This window comes from Adelges cooleyi, unplaced genomic scaffold (assembly GCF_023614345.1).
Source record: "Adelges cooleyi isolate 19-005CV unplaced genomic scaffold, UGA_ACOO_1.1 ACOO_flye_CR_arks_rails_tigmint_CR_PRNA_247, whole genome shotgun sequence".
Classification (NCBI taxonomy): Eukaryota; Metazoa; Arthropoda; class Insecta; order Hemiptera; family Adelgidae; genus Adelges; species Adelges cooleyi.
In genome coordinates, this window is record NW_026095912.1 from 9836022 (window position 1) to 9860684 (window position 24663).

The following is a 24663-nucleotide window of genomic DNA, read 5'->3' on the forward strand; positions in this document are numbered from 1 at the left end:
CATTTCAATTGGACAATACGATGAACCCAACTATAAGCTAAAAACATTTTTTTTTGTATATACAATTTGTTTGTATTACAATAACGTCAAATATGATTAATACTTGACAACTTTTGTTTGATTAATATATTTTACTCGGTAAATAAGGATTGGAACCCATAATCAGTTTTAATGATTATAATATTATGTATCTGGTATTGTAGATGAAACACGTGTTAGATCGCCAGGTTTAAGTTTTTACTTTTTCTACTTAGCCTTATCACTCTTTAAGAAGATGCCGCTTAAAATGGTGCAATACTTGTTCAACTCGGACCGCTCTAAATTCGGATAATTTCCAAAACCGCCAAAGCTTTTAAAAACGAATCCGACATTAAGCTATGTGAATAAATTTTCTAGTTTTGAATCATTTATATTATTATCGTAAAACATCTAGGTCAGCTGTGGTTGTGTTGTGGTTAGGTCGATAACGAAATACGAAATGGTTAAAGCTGTTAAAGTGGGCGACACCTGACGTTTTCACGTGAAATGAATATTTAGCGAAGTCGAATTAAAAACAAACGGATTATCATCAGCGTTCGCGTGACCCCAGCCAGAAATTATTTCCTGAAACTTTTGCAGGCACCAAAGTTTGTTACCCACCTTTACCACTATTGTACGATATACTGATTTGTTTTTATTGTTATTGCTCATAACTTATAAAAAAAAAAACAACGGTTTTGTATTTTTCGAGCAAATCGAAGATCCTTCATTTTCAACCCAATACAAAACATTATTGTTACCAATTAAGGAGTTTATAACGTTGTGGAATAGTAGCCAAAACAAATCTGTAAAAAAACTATTACAATATCAAGTATCAAACAACATATTAAACGTCTATAACGTATAATAATATCTAATGGATCAACAACTAATTATTTAACTCATCTCTCTTATTACCTTACTTTGAAAATATATTATTATTCAGTTAAATTTGTTATTTTATTTATTCTGAGCAACAATAATTATAAGAAATTGTCTAACAACTACTTGGACTTTATGCAGATTTAACTATATTTTTTAAACAGTTTAAAAAAATGACTCGAAACAGAATGTTGTTGTTGTTGTGTTGTTCAGGTACTAACCGAATGTTACTACAAGTATACTATACTAACGGAACAAGTGAAATATTTTGTACAACCAAAAAATGACCTTTAATTCTTTACTTGGGATCTATTCAATTGACAAACGACCAAAACATTTGTATTGTCTATTTACCTATTTTGCTTACCGTCTAGATGTGTTGGGAATCTGAAAATCTAGATTTTTTTTCAAAGCCGCTATTTAAGCCACTTAAAAATCTCTCAAATATTAAATATTATTACAGTATAAAGCTGCGTATCTAAGTAAACTATTCTGATGGAAATTAAAAAAAAAACACTAAACTTTGTCTATAAATTGCATTCAGATTTCGGATTTTCGGATTTCAACAAATCCGAAAGCAATTTATTTTGTTTCATTTTTACATTTTCATCAAAAATATTTTACTTGGTACACAGCTTTATATTGTAATAATATTTAGTACTTATACGATTTTTAAGTAGCTTAAATACCCTTTTTTTTTATGAAAATCTAGATTTTCGGTTTCCCATCACTAGTTGATAGAAAGTTAAATACAATTTAATTAATCATTTCAATCGGGTTAATATATTTCTATACATTTTGTTTGTAAGATAAAGTAAGCAAAATCACAACTTTATTTTTTCGCAATGTTATTATCGTTATTTATTTCAAAAGTCCTTAAAAGTAGTATTTATTAATCTAAATTCTGTTTACCTATGTTATTACTTATTATTCCGAATTATTATAAGAACAAATATTCGTTATTTGTTCAACGTAGGTCCAAACTTGAATGTTTTGTTGTATGCATTATGTTAAAAATTGAAGGATACACTTGAAAAAGTATAAAAAGTATTTGAAGATTCAATTCCGTTCTTAACCCAATTCGGGCCGCGCGGGTATTGCAAATCGATATAGACCACTATGAAAAAAAACGTACCCACACATACTCGATTTGTCTGGTTTTTTTTTTTTTTAAGGGATGAAATTATTTTGTTGATACATTCCACATTTATACGACCTGTATTAACGCTAGGAAAAAATAACTTTATACCTTATAGGAGTTGACAGGCGAGAACAAAACTGGCAATGCGTCTCGACAGGAACATATAAACTCACTCTGCACAAAAAAAAAAGTTCACCACTTTCACTTGGATAGTTTACCGTGCATTTGAAATTCGAAGCAGCAATAATGTGAAAAGGCCGACAAGTCATCACGAAAATTCGACTGTATTATTATGGTCTTTCTGAAAATCTATTTCCTATTCGATTAGGTCATTGTAACGTGACACTTAAAGTTTTCGGATATGACAACAGTTGTACCCATATCAACATAATGGGGTTTCTATTGTAAACAATATGTGTACTGCGCACATCTCTCGGATGGATGTATAAAGTGCGAAGTCCTATTTATTTTCTTTAATATATTCAATAGAAAATTATAGAAAAATAAAAGGTATCTTACTTAACGGTTTTAAGAATAACATGACCAGTAATAGTAAATGTGCATTAAAAAAAACAACTATTTTGTTTGCTTGTCGGCGCTCACTGAAACAAACTCTTCAAATCCAACCTTGTAAACTGTTTTATTTTTCTGATTATCTTGGATCAAAAATATTAAAGACACTTTATTGGAACGCTGCATAAAATCACATTTTAATAATACATTGGCATGCATATTTTATACATTATTGTGGTATACCACCAGTTGTTTCTTAAACTAGAAGTAGTGGTCATTATTTAGACTTAGATGTTTTTTTATTGACAAATAAAGTTTAAAAAAATATAGCTGAAAAAACTAAAAAAATGTCAGTAATCTAGATTTTACTCAGATTCTAGAAACCAATAATTGCCCGTTAAAGGGCTTTGGCTGATAAATGCTACCATTTTTGTTTTGACCATCTGTTTTCTGACTTCAAAGCGCTCAGTCGATTATTATTTTACAACTTTTTTTTACGTTTGCGAATAAAATTAAAAATACATTACTTCGGTCTCGCCAATTATGCTAACTAAACTTTGTTTAAGACGGTCGCATCGGCTTCCACTTAGTCATTCGGTTTCCTTATATTAATAAGATCCACTAATAAGAATTCAAACAGGCAATTTGTCCTTCCTGAAAAATTGAAAATTCATTTAAAACGCTTGGACTATAATCGCGTTATCTTTAGGTATAATTTAATTTGTTTATTCGCAAATTGCTGTGATATTACATCTAGCGAACAGCAAAAACAGCCAATTAAAATACAAATTAATTTAAAGCTCTACCACAAAAATCGCAAAGGGTTTTTTCTCATTTTATTATCCAACGCGGAAATAGCCAGCAATCTACTACGCCATAGAGCATATTGCAGTAATTATTAAAAATATAAAAACCACAGACCTCTAAAAAAGAAAAAGCAATCATTTGAATTTGTGTAAGAAAGTAGATACTAAGAAAAAAACCTACGTCAGGCTTGTGTTAAGTTGAATATTTTTCAAAAACTTTTTTTACGCTCACTATTGTAATGTTTAGTGAGTCGTAAAATAATATAAGTTCACGATATGAAAAAAAAAATTGAATTTCATTGTTAAAATAAAAAACTCATTTACGTTGTAAAGGTAACGTTTATTTTATTTTATCGTTGCATTTTTTAGCTTTATTGTTATTTTCTTTATTTAACTAACCCCCCCAAAAAAAACGCTAGTTTGAAGCATTATACAATGTAGTCGCACGCAAAGGTTGTGTTTTCTGAATCGGTTAGCTTAGTAATGTGTTTCAACGAAAACTATTCATCTTTAATAGAATAACCGAAATCCTAAAAAGAATAGCGCAATAGGTAATCCGCTATTGTATACGACCGGTGGGCGATGTGAATCAAACAAAACAAATGATTATGGCGCTTCTGAATGGCATTGGTTTAATCAATTTCACGTACATCTGGCAGATACCATTTCAACACTTCTATATAAATTTTTCAAAGTCATTGTATGGGAACAAAAATTGCGAATAACATGTCTTAAAGTCACACGGAAGACATTAAATACAATCTTTAATCATAATATTATATTCGCCGTAGTATGATATTTATTATTTAAATTCTATTTTTAAGAACAGTTTTTATATTTTTCCAGCTTTACAAAACTTCATATTTTGTTTTCTTTTTGCGTGATAAGTCTATCCTGTCTATATATTTACATAATTTCGAGGAATAAACTTCAACAGTAAATTTGAGTACATTTTCTTTTTTAGGAAAAACCAAAATCAATGAAATATGGAAAAATAGCTTACATAATATATTATGTTTTCTGCAGTGTCACGTCATGTGTGTAGAAAAGAAATGTCATATAGATTTATCTTATGTAAGGCACAGTCATTAGTTTTTGTTAATTTTTATAGAATAACTGCAGCAAAGTGTTCGAGTTAAGAATATAGTCTGTAATTTTATGTTCATAATAATTTTTGCCCTTTGTTTAATATCAACGTGCTGAGGTAATAAAGCGTTCGTGTCATGCGAACCGCCGCGTTGCCGCTACCGGCAAACCCCAACGCAGATTACACTTTTGGCCTAATAACACCGTCTGTTATTATGTGATACAGCTCAGGTCGTATAACAATAATAACTAATAATAATATAATTGTATGCAAATAAATTAAAAACAAAAAAACAATGATATCAACTATCTAACTACGCTGTTGATACCCCAACCCCCTCCCGCAAGGTACGGGTCACCATTAATTATTTATACTTACAATTTGTAAGTTATACGCTTATTTAATAATGCCATTATAAAAGATAATATATTAAAATCAGTCCGCGGTTTTGCTAATCACGTGACAACTATGAAAAAACATATACTGGGCGATTCAGGATAAGACATTAATTACTTTTAAAATATTTTGTAGTTTGTCTTAGTGGAGACACTATAGTTTTTTATTTCACAACATTAGCTATTGCTCTATCAACTTTTTAAACATAAATGGTAATGTATATATTATTTAACTTTAAAGCTTTTTAAAACAAGAATAATTTTCTGAACATTTTGACAGGTAAAAAACAAGTTTTCAATAAATATTTTGAAGGTTATTTAATTTTAAAATGTAGGACGAGAGATAGAGTGCAGTTGAGGAATGCACACAGATAAAATAATAACTCTACATCCATAATACAATAACTACATCCCTCCTCCATTAAGTTTCAAAAATTGATAGAGTTCAAAAAATACTAAAAAAAGTTAATTATTTAGTAATTTTTAAATATTGTAAAAAAAAACCACAAACAAAAGTATCTTCAAAAAAAAAAAAACTACAAAATTGCTATTATTTTAAGAGAAAATGAGTGTCCTTATAAATCAACCCTGTATTACCCTGGTCTATAAAAGTAAAATTGGTCTTTCCTTACCGTGTATTCTCCTTAAAACTAAATTAGGTTAAATAAGGTAAATTCGATTAGGAAAATGTATGCTTTATCAATTACAGTTTCTATTTTGCTTTTTTTTTTGTCGTTATTAATAATTGATGTGGTTGACTGGCCTCTTATTTAATCAAAAAACACTAAACCTTAAATGTATTATCATTAGGAAAAAAATCTCCTTTCCACTTTACCTACCACATATTTATAACTTTTATCATTTTTTATAGTTACCGTTATAAACAGCTCTACTTTTATTACTAACTGATAAATATAACTTATAAAAAAACAATATTCAAATCTTTGCATAATATTCAATATCATAAAACTAAATCTCAAAAACCTTCGATTGTGGTTCTATTTATACTCTCGGCTATAAAGCCATTAAGCCGCTAAATTGATATTTTTAAAAATTAATTAAAAAACAAAATGGTTATAACAAAGTTATAGCAAAACTTTTTAATCTATTTGAAAAACCAATGGAATCATTTAAATGATCCAATCAAGTTTAACCAGGCTGAGTGTAAACATAATGCATTTAGCCTAATTTTGAATTATTCCGCTATGCCGTACAATTGTTATTATTACTTCTAGAGCAATAACGCGTTAAGCAGCTTAGTCTAAAACGAAAAAAGTTTTGTAGTTTTGCCAGACATTCTTTAAACCGCATAAAGTCTATAGCTCCTTATTCCTCTATAATACAACCATATCTATGTGGTAGAATTTACCAAAGAAGTGTACGACAGAAACATATTATAGTACATTTTTTATTCAAAATGACCATGTATTTCAGTACGTATAATGTATCCCAACAAAACTACTTCACTAGCTCAGAGTAAACGGTAACTGAGTAAAAAAAAAAACATAGGAAGTGTTTTAACATAAGTCTTAAAAGATGTGATATATTATGGGAACTAAGTAAATACCATAATTCAGGTTAAATAAAACACACACCGTTGCCAACATATAAAATCTGGGTACAACCTATGTATTACATTATAAAATATCCAGAACAAAACAGTATTTTTTAGCATAAAAATCACAAGACCTCGAAAACGTTGTACCTTTTTCTTTGTAACTAAGGAAGTATTCAACCAATCTTATTTTTTTGGAAAGAGACTACACATCCATTTTTTTTACTTAGCTCTGCACCACTTCCGTGTCGCTGGATATAGTATATACTACATTATATTTAAATTATCCAGATATTTCTTAGTGTGAAAATGGAATCGCCCAGGCAATCCCAGCTTGTGAGCTCTTTTTGAATATAGGCAGTGGTTATGGTAGAGATTGCATTAGTTTGGCGAAGGGAGAAAAATAGTTTGTTAGAAATTCACAGTTTAAAAGGAATTTGTGAACTGCGACAAGGTTTGATTGATTTATTAGTTAAAAATAAGATTCCTGAATCTGAATTCTGAATAAGATTTGTAAAGCAAAAAATATGAACAAAATGTATGTTTGTATGTTATGACCTATGTACGTCTCATTCTTATATTATTATTTCACTATATTGTAAGCGGTATGCTCACTATATTGTTGTTGTATTTTCTTTTGCCTGACCCGTTTCCTTTGAAAATCGTTACAAAGCCATTTTGTTAATAATATAAAATGCATGCAACGAATAAACGCTTAAACGATTTATGACAATAATTGGATACATAAATAAACTTTATTATAATAGACTACAACTTACAAGTAGATTGTTTTCACCCGCATATTGCTGACATTTTATCGATTCAGTCGTTTGAACTCGAGTCTGAACCGATCTAAAACCGGATCGTTTTTTAACAAAAACTATTGAACTTCAGAGATTTTTTTAATTTTTGCAAACAATTATTTTTTGTATATGTATTGTGTACTATAATTAAGGCTCGTCATTCATTTAATGTTTAAAATTGTATAATAGCTAAACTTTCATTCCAAATTTCTATATAGTTATCTAATATAGAAGTACTTTTTCTTATAAGCAGTTTTAACAAATCCAACCAATATCAATAGTAAATATTTATATAATAAAGCTCACAACTCAGTCTATAGCTATTAATCAAACATCACATTTTAAGAAGCATACATATCAATACAAATATCAAAAACCTAAGAAAATTAATGTATTTAAAAACAAAAAGTTGTCGTGTGTTGCCACACTAGAATAATTTATTTTTTTATACTATTATGACATGTCTATTGATCAGAAATCGTACCCAAAAGGTACTTGAAAATGGAAAAAGTTTACCTAGAAAATAGGGTTTAGATCCCATTGGCCAACACTCCTATGTCTAGCATACGGAAAATATATGACGTATTTAAAAATCTTAAAGCTTTCTGCACTTAAGGTAGGTTAGTGAATGATGATCAACAAATTACGAAAAAGATATTTATTAGATAACATTATAATATCTCAAAAATATTATTTACAAAAAAGTCCCGGACAAAGATCCGGGCATAATTCAGATTTTTACTCTCCAACTAAAAAAACTACAATAACTTGTTTTTCCGAATCGAACAATTATTTTACATACCTACATTAAAAAAAATGTATCTTATAAAAAAAAAACATTCATTGGCTGTTGTTAAATCATATTTGTTCCGATAACCCTGCATCAGTCATGTGGTTTAATATCACATCAGTATTCGCGCGTCTACATAATATGTAGAACAATTACAATTTTGCTAATTAAAATGTATTATTGCAACATAAATTAATGATTTGACCACATTATTTAATTCTCATATTGATTGTAAATTTTGTAACATATTTGTACAATATTAATTAATTTAATACATATAAAAAGGAACAATTAAAAGGAGAATAAATAAAAAAATATTATTAAAATATATATTTATATGTATATATAGTATATACATATATATCTGTGGCTTGGAGCAAAAAGGGCCATTGTCACTTTTTGCAACTTTCGGAAAATGAGCTTTGAAGTTTTTATTTTCCATTAGGCTCTATGTTAATTTTTTTATCAAACTCTTCATGAGTAATTCATTTTTTGGCCTCAGAGTGTAATTTTTTCACAGCATATAAAAAATGATTCAATTTTTGCAATTAGCGGACTAACTCGTTTATGCACAAAATTGACGTTGGCCCTTCTTGCTCCAAGTTACAGATATTATGTATGCGTATCTATATAATATAATGGATAACATCAATATATAAAATTAAAAATATACCCATAAACGTACAATGTATAAAAATTATGCACCGTCGCGTAATCTACAATAGTAGAACATAAAACTTTATCGCTCAATATACAGAATTACACTAAAAAATAAAGTCCGATAACAGATATCAACTATACAATGTCGTTTAAAGGTAACATAATTATCATTGTGCTGAAGAAAACCTAAAAATATTTAAAATGATATTTATTATCGGTGTAATACAATTTATAGTAGAACGCGCAACTGACGCAAGGCTAGTATTCCAAAGATAATAATGACTGGGTCAAACAAATTTGTATTGAATTTTTACATACTAAAAAATGTGTTTACATTTTTTGTTATCTTTGTTTTATTTTTATTCATAATGTAATATCTACATTCTGAAATTCTCTAATTTAATCAAAATATTTCTTCAGCGCATAAGCAAAAGAAATATTAAGTAAAAAAACATCAAGTTTTCAGAAAAAAACCCTAAATGCTTAAAAATGTATCGCAGAACCATTTTCGGGCAAATTTCACCAAACTCGTTCTGATCGAGCACTGAATATTTTTAATAATAAATATAATGATGTACTTAAAAATAACATTTAATAAATTAATTAATTATAATTGTTTTTTTTTAACAGAAGACGATCCATTTTTCATTGACACGTTGACATCGTGTAGTCACGCGCTAACGGTGTGCGAATCATCAGCAGATTGTTTTAAAACGTACGAGGACTTTAAGAGAAACTGCAAAGTCGGCAAAGATAACACTTGCGAGGCACCAAATCCGTAAGTACACGATGATCTCTTTTCAAAACATTTCTACCCTTACTCCAGATTATTGTTTTCAGTCTTGTATCATATAGATAAGCAGTAATGGGAAAAAAAAAAGAACGGTATTATAACTTGCATATAAAATTAAAGATCGTGTCTTAAATCATCTAGATAAAAAAACAAGTTCTACCTCAAACTTTCTATACTTATAAATGTATTATGACTGTATCTTATTAATTACAATAAGTTTTAAAATTGCGTAAAACATGCACAAACCCTTAGGTTACACTTCGGGTGTAAACTAAAGAAAGCCAAAATTAAGTAAATAGGTATTCGAAATAAACGTTTAAATTGATGTGTTTGATTTTGTCAAACTAAATGAACCTACAATTTAATACATAATAAATATCGTAAGATATTCCAAAATATAAATTCTTTATGTTTAAAAGACTAATAAGAATATTAATAATCATTCTTCATATTTTTGTCACATAAAATGAAATATTTATGTAAAACATAATACATTAGTTTTAATAACAATTCATAAAAAAAAATATACTAATAAAAAAAAATTAAAAATGTTGATGGATGGCCAGTAGAATTAACGCAGTAAGCTGTTCAAATTTGTCTAACAATAGGTCAAGTTTCTAAAGCAATAAAAATACAAAGTGAAAACATAGTAGCCTCTGATTATTTTTATTTAAACATATTATTCTACTTAGGTAGTTTCTTCGCTATAATTTCAATAACTCCAATATCAAAATAGATAATTCAAATCATTAGTTTAGGAAATATAGGGAATTTTTTTTGTAAGAAAAATATAAAAGCCGACCTACGTTGAAGTAAACCCTTCGGGATCATTATCTTTTGTCTTAGGCTCGTACGAACATCATTATTACCTAACGGCATTATTATTATTTTACATAGGTACCACAACCGGAGTATAGGCAGGAACCGTGTAATTAGTCGGGCACGTATTCCGGCCGACGGCGTTAATCAATGAAACCTTAGCACCTTATAATAATTGCAAGCGAGAGCGCTGACAAATTCATTATTCCAAGTTAAGAAAACCCAGAGAAACCCCGCCAACCATACACCGCCATAGCTACAATATTAAACACTATTAATAGATCTATTAGTCTATTAATAATTATGGAAAATAAACTACGGCTTGTACGTCCAATTTGACATTAGTCATCAGCGATATTCGATAGAGACATTCAACTGGAAACGTCTTGGCCTAGGCTGTGACATTTACATAATATGGGTTGGATATCGGTGGCAGGAACTTAATCCGTAAATAGTCTATTCTGTTTCTCTACCATGTATTAGATATTGGTTCAGTTTACTTATAATAATTTAGCCAGCAATAGTGCAATCAGCGTGAAGGTGTAGGATGCCTTTTATTCATCTAGTAAATGCCGGTAAACTGACGGGAAGATTACAAGAACTTCCCACTGCCTTCTCAACAAGCTCTTTGTACCGAGTACTACTTAGATCTAGTACAATACACTACTGAGAGGGCTAGTTAATTAAATTTTCACTTTTATATCTATATGCCCAAAAACATTTCAATGTATTTTCTGACTTCTTGGCTTAACAATTTCCACGCTCTATCAAACCTATTCACTTTGCATGTCTATTAGGACAAATTCTCAATTAGGACATCTGTTTTCCTTTTGTCTCTTTTATCAATATAAGTTTTATACAAAAATTGACTTTCACTCTACCCAAGTAGCATTTTTCTGTCAAAAAAACACACCCGTATTTTAGTTTCTTTTGAACTATTACTTACTTGAACTGCTATGACTTAGCTCTGTTTCTCTAATGTTAATGGTACCGCTCACAGCGAATACGGTTTAACTACTGTTAACTGACTAAAAAAACAATTTACCGAAAATACGTTTTAAAATTAATCAATTTTAATTGCTTTTACAACGATTTCGGCATCGCAATTTCGCATTGTTTTTGTATTATTAAATGTAGGTACGCCGAGTACAAAGCATAATATAAGCATTTAAGGAAACAATAAAAAAATGTACCTCTATTATCCACAGCACTCGACTTTTTGCGAAAACAGGAAAAAATATAAATAATGGGTTTCTATTATATTTCATCACAGACGTGGCACGCTTGGTTTGGCTTCAAAGCGGATTAATAGAAAACAAAAAGCAACTTTATAAATAACCTACAGCGCAGTCGATGTAGCTACAAAATATGATTGAAACACTATAATAGGTACTATATGTCCTAGATTTGCAGATTTCCAAAAAAAAGTAGTTTGTTATATAATATTTGCAATAAGAAAACAAAAAAACGAATGCATGGCGTTTGTTTTCGGTTCGGCGTGACAAAATACATAATATTATTACCTACTAGGTTAGGTATACGTTTATTGTATTTTGTATTTTATCAGATTGTAGACGGGAGAAAGAAAAAAATACACAAAAAATGTAAAACAAAACTCTAAACGTTATATAATAACGAACGGCAGTAGTCGTCGTCCGAGTTAAGGGATGGAAGAGGAGAGGAAGTCAACGTAGGGGGAGCGCGGGGTAGCAGGGGTCGGCGGCTAAAGCTATTAGTACCCGTCGGCGGGTGTGTGCAGATCCGCGAATAAAAAGAAAACAACCTCGAACGGTAATCGGTAACAAAATACAAAAAATAGGCACAAAAAACAAGAGCGGGAAAAAAACCCAAATGAAGTTCACGTCAAACGCCGTCGGTGTCGGCTGCGTTTTTTATTTTTATTTTTCCACCCAGTGCGCGGTGGATTCACCCTTTGCGCTTATCCACAATACAAATTGCCCATGCCACGCCGGCCGGGTTAGGCCTTGGGCCGCGGCGCTGTCTGTTTGTCTACATTGTATCTATGCCGTCTCCCAGTCAGTCACGGCTGGCACAACATGCAAAAGAACACTGCACGCGAATTACCGAAACACAAATCCCCGTCCCACAACAGTACCGTGAATAATATATCAACATTGCCTTACAGGGGGTTGTACAGGGTTGTCCCAAAGGAGACATTCAGATTTCCATTTACCAACAATTTCTACGGAATATACATAAAAAAAAAAATATATATATATATATTAATATTAGGTTTTTCTCTCGAAAAACAATAAAAGACGATGCGCTCATAAATAACAATTATTATTTCTATTACAACCTATTAGTGTATACATGACAGGTAGTCGCGCGGGTAAAAATATTTAAACATTTCGAAAATTATTGTATTTGAAAGTTAATTCGCAATTACATAAGGTATTTCAAACATTATGCGTTTGCGTAAAACGTAAGACGGCGATTTCAAAGAAACTCTTTTGTAATTTTTAGAGTTTGAGGACAAACAAACGTTTGTTTAAAAAAATAAAATATAATTAAAAAAATAACACTTTTACTGCAATTGCAATAGTAGTAAATTCGTTTATACATAATATGTATAGTTATAATTCTTATTTCATATGGAGGTGTAAAGGTAGGGGGATATCGTATTTTGTAAAAACAATTTTTAAGACGTTAAAATCACTCAGAAAATTGTTCGAGCCAATGATCATACTATATTTTAAAACAAATCTTATTTCTGTATGATAACATATATTTACCAAAAGGTACCAAATAACGAACTTATATAGAATGTTTTGTTAATATTTGTTTTTTATATTTACATAAAAATATGCAATTACTTTGAAAACGTGTTTGTATTTGTGTTGAAATATTTGTTTTTTTTTTAAGATTTTACAACTATTTACAATTCGAAATTTTGATGTCTTATGTATTTTACCTAACTACAACTAATTAAAAAATTTTTTTTTACAATACTAGTGGAATTTTAAATAGAAGATAAGATTATGGTTGTGTTTTTTTTAATGTTAAGTAAATATGATGTGTTTGAACAATGACAACAAATGCAAAAGATAAAAACTTCTATGAAGCACTCCAAATACAATCATTTTAATATGAATAAAGTTTTGTTGTTGACTTTATTGAAATATACAGTTTATTCGCTATCAACATTTTTGAACCTTTAAGTTCTTGTTTTCGACGCAAAGTTAAAAGTTTATTGGTATCAATTATTTTAGGAAACTTTCCTACAAACCACTGTCCTCTATGCTATAATTCCACTACAACAAAGTTCTGACACCATAATAATTTTTGGTTTGTATTTAAATATTTGATATTTTGGAAGTCAAATATAAGCGCTTAAATATTAATTTAAAAACGGTTTGACATTTATTCGTTTGGTTGAACATAGCAATTTAAAAGAAATTAACCTACTGAAAACAATGACTGATCATTATCTAATTTTGTGTATAAGCGTCTATGTTGAAGACATAGGAAAAGTTTCAATACAATTATTATTGTACATACATTTTTTTTGTTTTGTACTCATTCACCAGTGCAACTGCTCTCGTCCAAGCACTGAAATGCATGCAACTTGTTAAGTGGTTATTTGAAAACTTTCATGAAGTAGTTACGGCGACGGTTTGAAGACAGAGTGAACTGAAGAAAATAATTATGGTGACCGACCTCTTTTGTGTGGAATAAGGAAAACGCAAAAAAAAAGTTATAATCCTTTGACGTTGAACGAATAAGGAGTCCTTTTTTTATGAAGCTATGGAAAGTTACAGATTAAAACTCAAACTTCTTAAGCAAATTATTTTGTGTATTAAAAATACTGTTTTGTATTTTAGAAACATTTTAACGATATCAACAAACTTTGGACGATTTTGTGAGAAATACTTTGTTATTTAATTAACTGTGAAAAACGCATTGTTTAATCCGTCCAGTACAACTTGAGTCCGGTTGGCCATGTAAACGTAAAGGATGAGCCTACAGATACATATACTAGATGGGTTATCGGTCCTTGGTCTGTGGCCCTTAGTACTGTGTTATTTAGCATTATCTGTGGGTTTGGCGGCATAGCGCATTCCTTCCATTCAAAGTGTAGGTAAAAATAATAGCTACTATGTCACAACATAGATTAAGTTGCCTATATATTTTTGTAAGGTGTTTAAGCATTTCTGGTTCTTGGACACTTGTGTTATGCGATTCAGCTAAATTTGCATACCATAAATACCAATCATTAAAACTTTTTTTTTTTTTAAATCGGATCCCCTAAAGAATACAGGGTGATCCAACTAACGTAAGACACTCATTTTCTCTGAAAATATGAATATTTTTAGATTTTTTTTTGCCTAAACTTTTAGTTACATATTTCACTACATTTTTCAATATTTTGAAAATTGTTTTCACTAATCCAGGGGGATTTGTGGTTTTTTTAAATGACAACATATGTTTTTAATTAAATAAATTTGCAGTCAAAACATTCAAAAATATGTTAGCGTTTGAATTTTTTATTTTCATTCGTCTGTTCATGCTATGACTTTGTATAAATACTACATTTCCTTTGTAGTAACGATTAAAAATATGAAGAAATACCTACAGTAAAAAAATATCAAATCTTTATAAAGTAATAACAAATGAACAAATAAATGAAAATTTAAAATTCAAACGTTATCATATTTTTTAGTTTGTTGTCTACAAATTTATGTAATTAAAAACACATGTTGTCATTTAAAAAAACCAAAAATCCCCCTTTTTGGCTTATAAGGATTGGTAATAAAAATTTTCAAATTATTCAAAAATGGAGTAAAATATGTATCTAAAAGTATAAGAAAAAAAAAATTCTCAAAATATTCATATTTTCAGAAAAAATGAGTGTCTTACGTTAGTTTGATCACCTTTAATATTTCCTTTATTTTCAACACTCAGAAACATTTAACCGAAACATTTCAAATATTTATGGGGCTCAGGAAAAAACTCAAATATCCAAATCCTTCAGTCATTTTTAATCAATATCTCTTCGCCTCATTACTTTTGCCCCATGGTATGTCAGCAACCAAACTCTTCACAACGATCTAAAAATTCCAACAATACCTGCTCTAGCTGCCCAACTCTATAAAAACTTCCACAACAACACTTTCAATCACCATAATCCACTAATATCTAATTTACCATCCCTCACTCTTCCTGAAAACCCACCACGTCGCCTTAAGAGTAAATGGCCTAGAGATATTCTTACCTGAAGTAGTGTCACTGGACGCCCCCTTCACTCAAGCCAAAAAAATTAGCCATTTTACTAATTATACATATTAATACAGATTGATATTTTAATTATTTACTTTCTGTTTATTACGAGACGTATAACAGACGTCAACGTAAATGTCTTTCATCAACAGATGTTGATGAAAGACATTTACTGTTTGCATTGCACATAATTATGATACCGTTGGGTTGTGTGTTTTCGGATTTGCCGGACTTAAAAAAATAAAATATTATGTTATAATGTCGTGTGAGCGAATGGCCGATCGATCATAATTACCAAAAACCTCAAAGTTGTCTGGCGGGGGGAGGGGGGGTCGCCCAAACGATAATGTATCGTTGTCAAGAAAAATAGTTTACCAAACATTTTTGTTTTGTCCGAACTCCGAAGCCCGACGATTTTGGACGTCAATTCCAATTACTGAAATATCATATTAGAAACTCCAGTCGGTTAATTAACGAGCAGCGCTAATTCAGGTCGGTTCGACTGTCATCACTTTTGCTATTTCAGTTGTTTATCGCAGCCGCGGCCGATCTTGATTATAGAAATCCCAAAAGTAAATTTAGCTTTAGAAAGTTTCAAAGTTTATACACTCAGCGCTGTCATAATAACAATATTATGCCGTCGCTGCGATTTTAGATATTCCACGATATTATCTAATATTTAGATGGCACTCTTTGGCACTAATACTCCGCCATAGAATTTTTTTAAATTTATTTCACCGCTACGACTTTCTACTTATTCATATCGCCTATGCTTGCTGTTATTGTGTTCTACGATAGAACATTTCAGGAATACTGTCTCGCTAAGCGTGTGCAATTCTCTGAAATAGGCAATACTACCGGGTTGCAGAGGCACACTATTATTTTATTGTACTCTGTGCTGTAGAGAGCTATATACATATATGAAACCACATAAATAATGTACCCGTTGTGATGTGAACTAGAAGCCCAGTTCGGATAGTTTGTTTTGGTCGTGGTACTGTGTATTGATTTTGAGAATTATTTAGTTTACTATTTCCACCAAACGGCTACTACCCTGTAAAATATTATGTTCTCTATACTAGCTAGTAGGTATCCCGTGAGACGACAGCCAAGGGATGCGGTGGTCATACAAGGTTAGCACCGTATTTATGTCCCTTCAGGCATCCCCGTTAGGGTCGGCGTTACCCGTCCACCGACATTGCCTATAAACTATTCTAATTATTACAAGGGAAGATTGATCCCGGCACACTGATCGATCTGCTCTATCGATCGGATAGAGTTAGCTTCATAGATTTCTTGCGACCAAAATGTTTGAATTGTCAGCGAAATGCCTCAACGAATAAAATCATGTTGTATTCTAACACTTTTCAATGACTGTGGATTATTTATTACTTGCCAAATAAATTGGACTTAACACTGACGCCAATGCGTGTCTATTAATGTTATTATACATAATATTATGATACATGATTTATGAAGCAATCATAATGTCGGTTGCTCTACACACACACACAGTGTAAGCGCACACGCCAAGACGTACTCAGATGAGAAAAACGGTGTGCGAGTGAAACGTTAAGCCGTTTTCGAGGAGAAGAAATAAACGACAGTCATTATGCGTCTCAAAGAGAAGTTATCGTACGGTTGCGAATAATTTATTACTTATGGCCTGTAGGCTCTGGCGGTGTGTGGTGGGAAAAAAGGGCTGGAAAAAAGCATCGGTTATGAATTATTTACACCGGTACAAGCCACGTGGAACATGTGCTTTTTATCGAATTAATTCCAATATACATTGTATGCAGCGCCTATCTCTGACACAGTGTATGCGTGTTCGACGGTTTTGACTTAATGTTAATATAATCGCACTCTGCTCCACTCTGGTGTACGTCACGGCAGGTATAAGGTCGGGGAGTGAAGCTGATGAAAAATTCATAGGAATCCCAATGAAAGAACAACTTTAGGGCGGCCGAAGGGGTGCCGCAAGCGAGTGTATCGTCAAATGTAAATTTGAAAACATAAAACTTCAAGTCCCACTACGTCAGGTTGTGTGTACATGCTCAATATATGTATATTGTCGGCCACTTGATTTAAAAAAAAAAAAAATATATATATATATATATATATATATACTAATAATATACCATAATAAAATGGTAGTACATTCTTGCATTGGAAAGCCTTCGAAATAGTTAAAACCGCGTCTAACGGTTTTTGTTTATTCTTATTATTACTATTTATATTTCACTATACTATACTATTACTATTTGTTTTTTAGAGAGGACTGTCACAAAGCTTGGATTAACCTGAGAAAAACTCCGATCTTCGGATGTATTTGTCCGCAGAATCAGATGAAGAAACGTTGTGACCGGATTTTCTCGCTGGTCAACGATAACCCGTGCATAAGTAAGATTTGTTTCAGTTCAGCTTTTTTTTCCCACCAAGGTTTAAGCCTTTTAAAACAAAACAAACACTGACCTCTTCCGCGTTATATCCGTTGTTTGTACTCCAAGTTTCGCCGCTTTTATGCAGTCCTTACACTATATTCCCACAACACCACATTTTAACGGTCTCTATCCTCAATACAGTTTGTAGCATTTCACACATTCTCAGTGATTCTGTCGCATCAATTTTTCTTCCCTTATTGTTATCTGCGTACACAAATTATGGGCCTATTGTACCGCGTCCTATTGTATTTCCTTACAGGGCAAGGTACCATGTCTAGCATGGCGTTAATTTAAAAAAAATATGCTGTACCGAGGTGTTAATAATTATTACTGATACACCTTCCATTTACGGGTATTACTGTTTTAACGATCGGCACAAACAGCCGTTATGTCTCAAACCTTAAATAAATTGCTTGTAAATAACACACAACAACGCACGTGATGAAAATTTAAGTTGCTACCAAGATTAAAACTTTGACACCGCTTTTCTATGTCCTTCGTAGTAATAAATAACAAAATTAACGGTTATGGCTTCAATAATTAACTCTTTTCCGGGTTGTTCCGTGCCGTTTAATTTTTGATTGGAAATTTTATCCAAGATTTATGACTTACGAGTGACTAAAGTTTTACTTGTTCACAACTTTTCGTTCGCCGAGAAAGTGGTCGAACAAATTTTAAGGTTGACAGGTAAAAAAAGTGTTATAATCATTCCAAACAAATAAAACTTTTTATTAATGCGTGACATCATTGTCACTTTTATATAACTTTAGTTTGAATGATCATTTCCATTATTTTTCTAAAAATAACGAATCACATAAGTTAAAGTTTGAAAGTAGTGTGTATAAACATTTTATGCTTCAGCGAATTAGTGTGATGGCCTATTGTATTGCTTACTTATTACATAGTAAACCATTAAGACGTTAAACTTTCTTATTGTGAAACATTAACGTTAAGTGGACGCTACCCATCCGTAATTTGTAGTGTGAAGGCTGAGTTAGTACTAGGTTTCCCGAATGTTCATAGAAAAAGAGAGGAGAATATTATCTATACTAAAACGTGGTAGTTTTTTTACAAATAAATTGATTTTCTATGTCAATTTTTTAAAGTTTAGAATTTTTTTTTGTATTTTTAAATAAGCTTATAAAAATTTGTGGGTTGAGTATTTAAAAATGATAACGGACTGAGACATTTTTATTGTGTACTTACCCTAGTATTAAGAGGAAGATTATGCAGAAAAACAATAGTATACCAATTCAATAGTATTCGATTTTATAGGTATATTGTTTTGAAGCAATCAAAATTCTTGTCGTTAAAAATTGCCAGTGGTTAATTTTTTTAGGCATTCGTAACTGGAGTCTTCTTTGTAGTTGCTTTTTATCCTATTATGGAAATTCGTCATGTTTGTCCACTTCACGCTAAATGTTTGTACTTGAACCGTATTCAACTTAAACATAATATCGAATTACTTGTTAAAATAATATCTGCATTATAATTGAAAACAAACAACGCCGCTAGCAGACCACAGTTCCGAAACTTCTGCGTACTTACTTGACTTTTTTTTTGCGAGGGAAATGTAAATATTTAATAGTTATTTGTGTTTTGTCCAAATCGCTTTTATTAATTACCAACTATAGATCAATAGAAATTAAAGTACTATTTATTTATTCTGTATAATTCGAAGGGATGAAATTTAATTATTCTGGCTTTAAATATTAAACAGTATTATTATTCAATGAATTGATGATTAAAATTATATAGAAATTTGATTAGAGTGATATGACCAATACGCGACTTTAGTTTCTATTAACATCACTAAGTTTTATGGCTGGAAGTCAGTTTGCAAATTTGCATAACTTTTTCCACTAAGACCAACATTTTTGTCTATCGGGTATAATATTATCATATTAATTAATTAATCAGTTAAGATTAGGAGCGGGTGAATGTTTCATCATGTTCATGATTTATATTATGTTTATCCTTGTAGAGTAGGAAATACAAATTTTTTTTTTATTCACAGCTAAAATGATTTAGTCAATATATTATAAATAACCATGTTTTTACTTGATGCAGACGTTTTTTCGTGAGCTGTTGAGCGACCTTTTTTTTATAGTTAAAGCAATAGCCGATATGTTAATTTATTGTTATCGTCAAAAGAATAATATTTGCCGGTTACTATACTCGAAAAAATATATTAAAATACAAAAAAACACAACCATTCTTCTGATGAATGTAATAGCGCCCGTAAAGTGCAGTAAAGTACAGGTCTACGTAGGTGAGATAAGAAGTATTTAGTGTGGCTCCCACTATAGTCGCTTGTAGATTCCTAACCGTGTATACTTTTAGATAAGACACACAATACTCCGTCGAAAGATTTATCACCCGAAAACAGTACCTTATACTTTTACAAAGGTTATAATATAAATCTTTCTATCGATTTTGACTCGGAGCTATTAAGGTTCATTACTCACCAATGTTGGTATTCAAAATGAAACGACCATTAAAATTGCAATTAAACAATGTTTATTTATAGGATTGTTAATCTTGTAATCATAATATATTTAGATATATAATGGTTATAGTTTGTATTCATGGTTGGTTAAAAATGTTAACCAGCAAAGCTTAATCAGCATTGTTTAGCAATTTTTACCGCATTTTTTTTAAATTCTTATAAAATAATTAATAATATTTTTTAATAGTTTCATAATGGTATACATTTATGTCTCTGTGATCTAAAAAAATTTATAATATTTAAGAGTAGATATTAGACATTAATTTAAATTTGTACTCAAATAAAAAATGGAAATTTATAGGCTTATCCTAATATTGATTTTTTCGTCATGTTTTAATAATGGCATAGTATATCAAGTTTTTATTGAAATACAGTATAATCCATTTAACGCGAGACACTCATTTCCTCGGAAAATAATTACAATTTTGTAATTTTTCTTTATTAAAACATTTTTGTTATTCTTATATGATAAAATTACTAAATATTTACATTTTTCAGAGCACTATCGACTTTTAAAACTTTAATGGCAACGTATTAGCTGTTGGTCTGTAAATAAGTTTTGGTAATTATTTCCAAAACGGGTTCAGGCTTTTAGTTTTTAAACTTCTTTAGTTCAGCTCTTGTACTCGGTTAGTAACCGGCTAAATGACCACTGGAACTATACCAAACTACGTAAAGATTATTTGCCGGATAAAAAAACCCAAGAAGTAAAAACTTTGTCAAATTGTTTATTTATGCAAGTACTCTGCGGATTAGGAGCCGGCAGAAGACATCACGATTCGTGGTGTAATTTTAAGTTCTTAAGGAGAGCAACAATTGTCTGGGAACGAACGTTTTGGGAACAGGGGACTAACAAAACAGATTTCCGTCCTGTAGTATGAATAATAATTAGGTTTTATTTTCATTTTTTGATATTTGTTTTTTTGTAAGCTTATCCGCTGGCGGAAACCCTTAATTGGTGAACAGTATAATGAATGTTGACAAATCGTGCAACAGTCGTGTACACAAAACCATCATTGTTACCCCTTATTTCCTTTAAATATATTTTAAGTGTTTTAGTTTTATACATCTCTAGACGTTAATCGTTTTGACATTTAAACCTTTGTTGTTTGAACTTCAAACATTTTTTGTTTTGTTTTAATTAACTTATTATACCTATTTAAAAAAAAAACAACAGTAGCAAGCTGTACAATTTTGACTACCAAATATATTTGTATGTTTAAACAATGGTGATTTTCAAATAAAACTAATGTTTCCAATCCTGTTTGCTTGACGGTGATTGTGTACACTCGATCCTTGGTGTGTCTACTACTATGTGAGCCGAAAATATCAACTTAACATTGGTAATAAGGTAGTAATAACAATGGCTCAGAGTTGTTTTGCTGCAAACCAACCACTGCTCGGTCAAAACAATCCAATTAAGTGCCACCGGCTGTGTGTGCAATTATAGTTAGGAAAGAGCAAACTCATCAGGTCAGACTAGGTACCAGGTGGTTCGGCCGATTAAAAGAACGTTTGCAAACCGAATAAAAATTAAACATCAAATAAATAGCCATGTTGTTATTACAGCAATATTTAAAAAATGGGGGTGTTAAAACTATATTAGCAACCATAAATGGCAAAGGACGGAATAGTACATAATATATTATTAGACGGGCCAAACCAGGTAGTGAATTACCTATTTTACTTCTATATTGACATTATGTGATTTTTTAAAAGCATCACAATTTGATTGAAAATGGTATTTTAATTTCAGTTAAGAGCAACATAAATTCCCCCCTCTATGAGTAAAAATCAAAAACAATAAAGCCGTAGTTCCAAAATCAATAGTAGTACAATTTTTTTATTTTTTTTATTTAAAATTGAAGACAAAAAACCAAGTTTATTTCTTGAATCCTAGAATAGATTTTTTAAGCTATTTTGAGATAATTACTTTTCAAGCAATGATTGGGAGATTCGGTTTATTCAAACGCAAAAAACTGCACAATAAGATTAAACATAATGAATATTATTGACCACCCTGAAAAGTGTCTGGTTGCTGCACTGGGTGAAAAAATGTTCAACCATTGTTTTGGTATAAAGTAAAAAACTTGAAATTTTATTTTAAATTATAAATACTTTTTATTTGTCTTAGAATAGGTACTTTCTAACAAGTAATTTTGTATTGCTAAAAATGGGTTAATCTGAATTTGTGTTTTAGTTTCAGTTATTATTATTTTTTTTTTTAATTAAAATTTTAAGACTTGATTTTTGAATTAAAAACAGAGGGTTCTACATAAACAAAAACTTAGGCGTTAGGTAACAGGTTTCACTTTTGTTAGGTTAAGCAATGTGCGTTATGTCGACTTGTGATTGCCGTGTGATTTCGAAAAGGCATATCTAAACTGTCCCCTTCTTTCCATAGATTAATCAATATTATGTTACTACATGCACAGTCCTCGGTAAATAATAGATTTATGGTTTACACTGGGACTTGTGTTGAGGAAAACGTTGATAATTTCCAAATAGGTATAAACAGTTGGTGGAAAATCGAACTACAAGGTTTGACAGATGTTGGAGCAAATGGCGTATAGCTTATATATTGTGTTTTGAACGATTCGGTGGCGTAAATTATCATTTTAAGACCGACTAGGCTGGCAGCTTTATAGGTGGGTTCGATCGCTGCTGTTATGTTGTTATGTTATTCTATTGGCGTACACGCGGTTCGTTTCGAAACTGCGGTCGGTTGATCCGGCGAAAAGTAGGCTCGAAAGCTTCATATATAACTTGGCGAGACCTTAATTCAATAAACCGGGGCGAAAGTTAATGGCACAACATAAACGTTTAATCGGCCTCGCCGAGTTCATTAAAAGTTGAAGATCACCGGAATAAATCATTCTGTTCAAACAGACGGAGGAAGTTTTCGATAATATTTTCGATAAAACTTATACACAAACACCTTTTAATATACTTTTGGTTTAAATCAAAAGTTGCTGGAAAGTTTAAACGCAATAATAATAATTACAAAACCTTTGATAAAATGCGACTACACGAAAGTCCGAGTGGCGGAGTGGCGCACACAATAAACTGACATAATTTACAGCATTTCCCATAAACAATAACAACGTGATTGTCTTCTTAAGAATATTATGGATAAACAGAAAAATATGCATGCAGCGAGTAGTTACACCTACAACGGGAAAGAGCGTGTCGCACTATTATTTCTCCACGATTTCTCGTCCATATAAGCGAATTATTGTGATATTATATTTACAGATTCCGGTATAGCCTATTTGGAGTATGTTCTACTAATTCCCTGAAGTACACGTTCCGAAAAAATATAAAAATTTCTGAGAAAAGAAAATTGCATTCACTAGCATTCTACTCTGATAAATATTTTTCGTTACCAGACTAAATAATTCAAAAAACAAATAGAACTTATTCGCTTCGAAATAAATACCTCAAAATATATTACATTTTCTTCAGGACGAATATTATCAATTCACTCCGGCTTCGTTTGGTTATAAGCGTTTGCCAGCTCACATAAGTTACCCTTCTATTGGACAAGTTACACTGCCACTGACTAACCTAGTCAACCCGTGTTCAACACATATATCAGTTGGCTAAGCGGTTTCGATCTACTAAAAACGGCCAGTGCTAAAAAAACCGTCGAAAAAAAAATATATATATATAATATATTTTTTTAAATATTTGTTCAGAGCCTTACCGACGTCCGATGCGATAAACCATAAATATTAAAATGTAAACGTAAAGGGTGGACGCGGGTATGCGCTAAAAACTGAAGCGGTTAAAAAGAAATAGGAATATTTTAAAAATCTGATTTAGTCGATAGCATATCCCTAAGGTCTATGTCCACACTTTACCCTCGTCTGGTTCACACTAAGGATTCTATTATAACAGTAAACAAACGCCAGCGTGGATCTAATTATTAAAAAAAAAAAAAAATATATATACACTTTCCTATTGTAGCTTGATTATGCGTGTATCTGTCAGTTGTACCGGCTTATGAGGTACGTTTTATTAGCTATTTTGGTTTTACAGGATAAATGTATGGCGGTGTATTTTTTTTTTTTTTTTGTAACCGATATCGTTAAATTAGTACTTACAGTAATTATTAATGATCGTTCAATGCGAAAAAGGGAAATATTAATACGAAAATTGAGCAGCTGTACTTAAATTGATCCATTGTCCATTGACTTCAGTTATAAAA

The 24663-nt window shown here is 30.9% G+C and overlaps 1 protein-coding gene across 1 annotated transcript in view; it reads left to right on the forward strand.

Moving 5' to 3' along the window:
- Positions 1-24663, forward strand: part of LOC126837037 (uncharacterized) — a 96811-nt gene that overhangs the window by 46492 nt on the left and 25656 nt on the right. The window contains exons 4-5 of the mRNA XM_050570758.1: positions 9281-9428; positions 17776-17903. Of these exons, the coding sequence (XP_050426715.1) occupies positions 9281-9428; positions 17776-17903 (276 nt within the window). The remainder of the gene's footprint in view (positions 1-9280; positions 9429-17775; positions 17904-24663) is intronic.